This window comes from Vigna radiata, unplaced genomic scaffold (genome assembly GCF_000741045.1).
Source record: "Vigna radiata var. radiata cultivar VC1973A unplaced genomic scaffold, Vradiata_ver6 scaffold_299, whole genome shotgun sequence".
Lineage (NCBI taxonomy): Eukaryota > Viridiplantae > Streptophyta > Magnoliopsida > Fabales > Fabaceae > Vigna > Vigna radiata.
In genome coordinates, this window is record NW_014542029.1 from 216,062 (window position 1) to 223,159 (window position 7,098).

Genomic DNA, 7,098 nt, shown 5'->3' on the forward strand with positions numbered 1-7,098 from the left:
ATATGCCGCGGTTTCACAGCAAACCGCGGCCTATAGTCATTAAAAAAATAACCTAAATGGCATTTTTGAAAATTATTATGGCACTATATACCGCGGTTGCCCGCTGAACCGCGGTATATTCCTCGAAATATTTCAAATTCATTTTAAATTTATTTCAGGTGGGAGTATATGCCGCGGTTCCCTGGGGAACCGCAGCATATACCCCTGTCATTTCCAAGAAGGCAGTTGGAGGGAGTTATTGTATTTAGAACGTTACAAGGGTATATGCCGCGGTTCCACAGAGAACCGCGGCATATACCCCTACAACTTCTGAAATTCCCTGACTGATGGGTGACTGATGGGTTACTTCAGAAGTTACATGGGGTATATGCCGCGGTTCCCCATATAACCGCGGCATATACCCCTGTAACGTTCTGAATACTTCTGTCTACCCAGCTCCCTTCTTGGGAATGACAGGGTTATATGCCGCAGTTCGCTGGGGAACCGCGGCATATACCCCTGTAACTTCTGACATTCTCTGACTAAGTCAGCCCCTGTAATAAGTTGACTTGGGTATATGCCGCGGTTGCCCAAAGAACCGCGGCATATACCCCTGTTATTTCATTTTTTATTCAAACGTGGGGCAAAGGGGATGGTTGACTGGAGGATATGTCACGGTTCAGAGGAGAACCGCGGCATATTCTTTCGTTTTATTTACAGAACTGCCACCGCGCACCATTATGCTGCGGTTTCTGGTGAACCGTGGCATAATGTGCGCTGTAAAAACCCAATTTTTTACTAGTGCCATACGAATGACATGTTCATGTACTGTGATTGATCCACCTGTATGGAGAACACCGCCCTTTTCTGAAGCCCGATTCTTCTGGGCGATTGCACACTTGGCGCGGTACTGTGGCGAATTCCAATGCTCCAGTAAGGAGGTCCAGATTTGCTCCCCAATCCAGTAGGGGCATTCTCCATCTATCCTTGCTTCTCGAAACATCTCAGAGAGTCTATGAGACGCCTTCGTGTTGAAATTGCGGTGAATTTGAACTTCATGTTTAGGTAACCACTGAACCTTCATCTGTGACAACAACTCATATAAAGATTATGTAAACTACTAAATGTGTTGCATCAGAACATGGTCAAAATAGTAAATAACAAATGCAAGTTGTCTTCGTTTAACCTTAAATCGCTCCCACAATGGTATTTTGTCATCATCTGATATTGCTCCCCATGTTGGCCAAGGATTTAGAAATTGTTGCTTAATTGACCTTATTATGGCCTGAGAAGCAACTCTAGATGGCACAAACCAGCATATAAATACATAAAAGTCATTTCAAATAACCATAAGTTAAACAATTAATGTAAAACAAATTAGTAAGAAATTTGGTTGGATGTTACCCTTTCCCATAAGGTTCAATCAGCGGTCGATCAGTAGGAGCAGGGTCATCACCATCATCACCAGCTGAATGATGATCATCAGATGGTGGGGGAAGATCATCAGATGGTGGGGGACGATCATCAGATCGTGGGGGACGATCATCAGATGGCGGTATGGAGGATGAGGAGGGTATAGAAGAACCTACAATAGGTGTTCCAAGATGTGTAGGTGAGGGAAGACTAGTAGGATCTTGTGTTGGCTGTACCACAGGGTCTGGTGTGAGATGAATAGGAGGGTGTGGTGTGGAAAGATGATGACGGGGTAGAGCATGTGAGGGCCCAACATCCGGTGTAGTCCAGGCAACAAAAGTAGGAATCCTTAGTATATATTTTGGTTGTCGTTTCCTTTTAGGTTTTGCTACGGCCTTTCCTTTATCAGGACGTGATTGTTGTTGTCCTGTCATTACTGTAGTTAAATTGTTATGATTGAAATCAAGTTAAATAATTTACTCATGGCACAACAAATGAATATATATTACATTTGAATATTAAATCATACAAAAATACATTATGTTTTCAAATTAAAGTTTGGAGAATGCACAATGTGTTTTAAAATTAAAGTTTCAATCATCATCATCATCTTCTTCTTCTTCATCTTGGTCTTCTTCTTGTTCTTGTTCTTCTTCTTCTTCTTCTTCTTCTTCTTCTTCTTCTTCTTCAACAGGTTCTTCTCCTTCTTCTTGTATTTGTCCTTGTAATTCTTCAAAATCACCGTTAGGGTCATGCAATCCAGATACACGTTCAACTTCAATATTTTGAATATCATGTGACATTTCGTCAACTTGGTAGGCAATGTCTTGAGAAGGGTATTTCTTTTTCAAATCTTAAGGTTTATATGTTCCGGACAATGTCTGGGTGTCAAATGGGTATGATGGTGATTCTTTAAATGGAATCAAGACACTTTATCAGTTGAAAGTATTATGAGACCCCTACACCATTTTCCAGATTGATCAGGATTCAATGAAGGACACTAACATCTTCACAAACACTCCTTTCTTGTCTCCACCACCTATTCAAATTTCCATCAAAATTTTATGACATATATATCAACAACTAATTACAAATCTCACTTTTTGTCATTACATAAGTTTTCATCAGTGGGACACTTATGTATCTTGGTTATCTATGTGAAAGCTTAAGGACACTTTCTTTTCCCTTAAACATTATCCGCAACATTTTGCAATCATTGCACTAATTTTAATCAAAAGGAATAATTAATATAACTCCCCCTTTAATATGGACTGTTTAACAATTGTTATCAAGTTCTATGAAAAACAAACCTAACTTTTTATTAACTTGCTTTTGTAACTGAAGACACTTGATTATGTTCCTCACACTCTTTTACGCTATGTTTCACAGTCTTGGTCTCTTTTTCTTGCTTCTTCACTACTCAAACATAATGGTGATAACTCCACAAGTAACAAAGTGAATTCATTTACAAGGTAACTAAGCCTGAATACATAAACAAAACTAAAGAGATGTTACTATTTGATGACTTTAGATTTATTAAGGTGTCCATCATTCACTAACTACATCAACTATCCACCTTTGTCAAATATAGCACTTTGTTTATCAATCATTAGTGATTTCTCAGTGGATGGTTAATCCAGTGTGCCAATGTTTACAAAAGAATTTACATCATGGAATTTTCTTGAAGATATTACTTTTGGGGGAAAAATCAGCAAAATATTTGACCTTGGAGGGAGCAACTGACTCCCAAAAAGCCACAATCAACGCACACAGATTATGTCAAAAACTAAAAACATTGGAAGAAAATAAACAATAGGCGTCAAAAAATCAATAATATAAAGCTTCTAACCTACTCGCGCAGCTGCAGAACACACAGAAATAGTATGGATGACGATCACATAATACTCCTATGTTGAATGTCACACAATGCTACTTTTTTCCCGAGGTTTGAAATAGTAATCACAAATTCCACTCAGTTTATTCCATAATTGGGGGAAAATAACGGAGAACGATGGGAAGACTTACCACTGGCCGCGAACGAAGATGGAGAAGGATGCCACTCTGATGCGAACAAAAACGGAGAAGACAACTCACACTCACACTCGAAGGAAGAGCAGAATAGGGTTTAGAGGTTCTTTCAATCGAAGAAGGGTATGGGTTCTAATTGCTTGGGGAGAAAGTCCTTCGGTAAATATCTGCCAGTAATAAGTGCGTTTCTTGTAGTGAGAAAGCTAGCAAAGGGAGAAGGTGCACTACGATACCCAAAGAGACGAGAAAAACTGCACCAAAACATAACGAAAACTCATTTTAGTCGGTTGAAACGAAAGATAACACATCAAATATTACTTTAATCGGAGTAAACATGATTTTAAACGGTTCCAAAAGATATCAAACGTACCTGGAAATGCAATGTCGCAGAGAGAAAAGGCGAAGAAAGACGATGAAGTGCGCGTAACTGCTGGTTCGCAATGGCTTATATAATAGGAAATCAGACGTCGGTTTCCCCCAACGACCGACGTCTATTCTCGCATATACGTCGGGGACCTCACTAATGTGACGTCCATTCGATTTAAAAAATAATATTCATGGTATATATAGACGTCGGGTATAGGGGAGCCGACATCTATAATCGCATATAGACGTCGGGGTGGCGGGATCAAACGTCTGGATGGCGAAAAAACATTACTTTTCACGTACCTGTCAGACATATAAACGTGAGTTAGGAGGGGTACCGACATCTATTATATTATAGACGTTAGTGTCCCTCCGAACCGACGTCTATATGGTGGAAAGAAATGGCTTTTCACGTACCTGTCAAACATATAGACGTCAATTAGTAGGGGCCCCGACGTCTATAATATTATAAACGTCGGTGCCCCTCCTAACCGACGTCTATATGCCCAACTTATTTACGAAAATGCCATCGGTCAATAATTTACGTTGGGTGTTTTCTGGTCCGACGTCTATGGGGTGACATTAAAGCCCAATTTTGCACTAGTGATTATTTTGAGTCATGTTCTTTGATTATGTAAAACTAATAGATTATGTGTTTATGTTCCTTTCTACCTGCATCTCTTGCATGAAAAACTAATAGATTATGTAAAACCTATTTGAAACCCAATCTGAAAGATTCAAACGTTGGACAAAACCTCCAAACTTTTGCAACTCTCTACCCACTCAAGATTAATATTGCCTTCATAATTTCTTTTTACTATAGTTGTAGTCATTATTATGTTATATTCCCTTTAATTTGTACATTTTTATATTTGTGCTAATTGAATTGTTATTTTGAACTAAATTTAGTTGTAGGACTTATTTTGGGATTGTAGTATTTTAGGTTTGGACTTTCCTTTAGAAAAATAAAGATGAAATCTCCAAAATATTCAACTAAATCCAGCAATAAGACTTTTGGATTAAGGAAAGACAATATTAATTATTTCCACAAACAGATATATGTATTTGTGGCTTATAGTTCACAATAGAAAGTATGATTTTAAGTCTCATGTTGTTCTATCTTAGGCTAGTTGTACTATATGAAATATATCAATCAAAGTTAATGGTCATTCATGGACAATTATCAGGTATTAATGGGTCAGATTTCCTTATGCTTTACAAATATACGATATTAATTATTGATTATTGGGTTTGATTGCCTAAAAATATACTACACTAATGGTTAATCAATAGACTTGGCTGCCACAAGTTCTATAAATATACAATTGATGTCCAGGTACAAACATCCTCTTCTATCTTAATAAAATATAGACCTCTTTATGAAACATATCTTATTTGAGCGTCAGAGTGTCTTGTGCAGGTCAACAACTCATCATAGTGGATTGCGTTCTTGGAGAGGATTAAAGATAAAAAGAGAACAAAGTAAGGAAGGACGACCAACCATCGGAGAGACTTGTGCACTAGTCGTATACAATATAGTTACCGACAAAAAAATTCATCAGACATGTCTCTCTCAACTTACCGATAGATCATCACCTTTATTATTGAAAGAAATATGTTAGAACTGAAAATAATTTATAAATAGCTAAAGGTTCGTCAATAATATGAACTTAATGAGGAAGTATATATCGTCGACAATTACCAAAACATTTCACAAACCCTTATAGATGAGAAAATTACGTACCTATATTATGTCGTCAATAATTATGACTTTCCAACGAATTTTATTAATCATTGATGAATTATGACCATTAATAACAGTGAATTTTGTAGTTAATATCAAACAAGTCAAACAATTGAAAGTGAAATTCATAAGAATTTATGACTATGTATATGAATTGTTGAGATCTAACCTTGAATCTATAGTAAGTTCAAGTCGAAGATGGGGATGATGAATCAATATTTGAGATTCTACACTCATTTGAAAGCATGCATAGATAGTTTTGTCTTTTGTTATTCCATTATAGGATTAGATGGTTGCATTTTGAAAGACCAGTATGAGGTCAGTTTTCAACTGCAGTGGGTCGAGATGCTAACATTGTAATTAAGTGTAAGAATTTGGTCCATGTGTAATATTTATTTATGATTGAAACATGTATTAGTGTACATCTAGGTTCACAAATCAAGTAATGTGTGACATACTAATCAACAACATGAGTGAGGCATTTAATAGTGTCTTTATTGATGTAAGGAGTAAGCTGATTATAACCACGTTGGAGAATATTAGGTTATACATGATGAAAAAATGTTGAGCTCTTACTAAGGGTGTAATTTATCCAACAAGTGTACTGATGTGATTGTAGTACAATAAAGTCGTATCCACGGGAAATTGATTTGATAAATCAATTATCTATAATCTATTTAAATTTGTAATAGAACAATGATAAAGGTTTGACAATTTTGAATATAAGTTTGACAAATAACAAAGATAAGTGATAAGTGATGTTGATTATGATGTTGGGATTGAACTTGGCTTCTTTTGACTCAACTGCACTACTCTTGACTTTGTATAAGTTATGTTCTTTACTTTAGTATTCTTGGAAGTATTCTTTAATGTAATTCTACTCCAATATTTGTACAATACTAGAACCCGAGGTTATTATAACCAGTGTGATGTCACACCTTTGGTTGAATGACCCATTGTATTAATGAATAAGACTTTTTAAACCAACTAAAGTTGTAAATCTATGTTTGGTATCTACCACACATTAGGAAATTTGATCTAAGCTTTAAACAAGTTTTCATTACATTTAAGATGATGAAGTACGATGATTGATCAAGTCATCAAAGTAATAAAAGCAAATCAAATAATCAACTTGTAAAGCAAGAACATAATATATATTGAATCAAGTGAGGTACAAAGAGTTAGAGAAATTACATCCAATCCCAACTAGAATTTATGAAATTCCTAGATAATTATCAACAATACATTAGACACCAGTAAATTGATAATACCAACAAATGTCTCCCTCAATATTTTGACGGCTTGATATATAACATTATCGAAGAAAAAACTGTTGATGAGTTGAGCTCTTTAATATTTGTCTTGAACAACGGAAACATCCGTTAGTACACTAGTAAAAAATTGGGTTTTTACAGCGCACATTATGCCACGGTTCACCAGAAACTGCAGCATAATGGTGCGCGGTGGCAGTTCTGTAAATAAAACGAAAGAATATGCCGCGGTTCAGAGGGGAACCGCGGCATATCCTCCAGTCAACCATCCCCTTTGACCCACGTTTGAATAAAAAA

At 36.4% G+C, this 7,098-nt stretch overlaps 1 protein-coding gene across 1 annotated transcript in view; it reads right to left on the bottom strand.

Annotated features, from left to right (window-relative positions):
* LOC106778973 overlaps nucleotides 1-1,826 on the bottom strand; it is a 10,521-nt gene extending 8,695 nt beyond the window's left edge. Inside the window, exons 1-3 of the mRNA XM_014666982.1 lie at nucleotides 1,384-1,826; nucleotides 1,166-1,277; nucleotides 823-1,063 (exon numbers count right to left, since the gene is read on the bottom strand). Of these exons, the coding sequence (XP_014522468.1) occupies nucleotides 823-1,063; nucleotides 1,166-1,277; nucleotides 1,384-1,826 (796 nt within the window). The remainder of the gene's footprint in view (nucleotides 1-822; nucleotides 1,064-1,165; nucleotides 1,278-1,383) is intronic.
* Nucleotides 1,827-7,098: the final 5,272 nt, after the last annotated feature.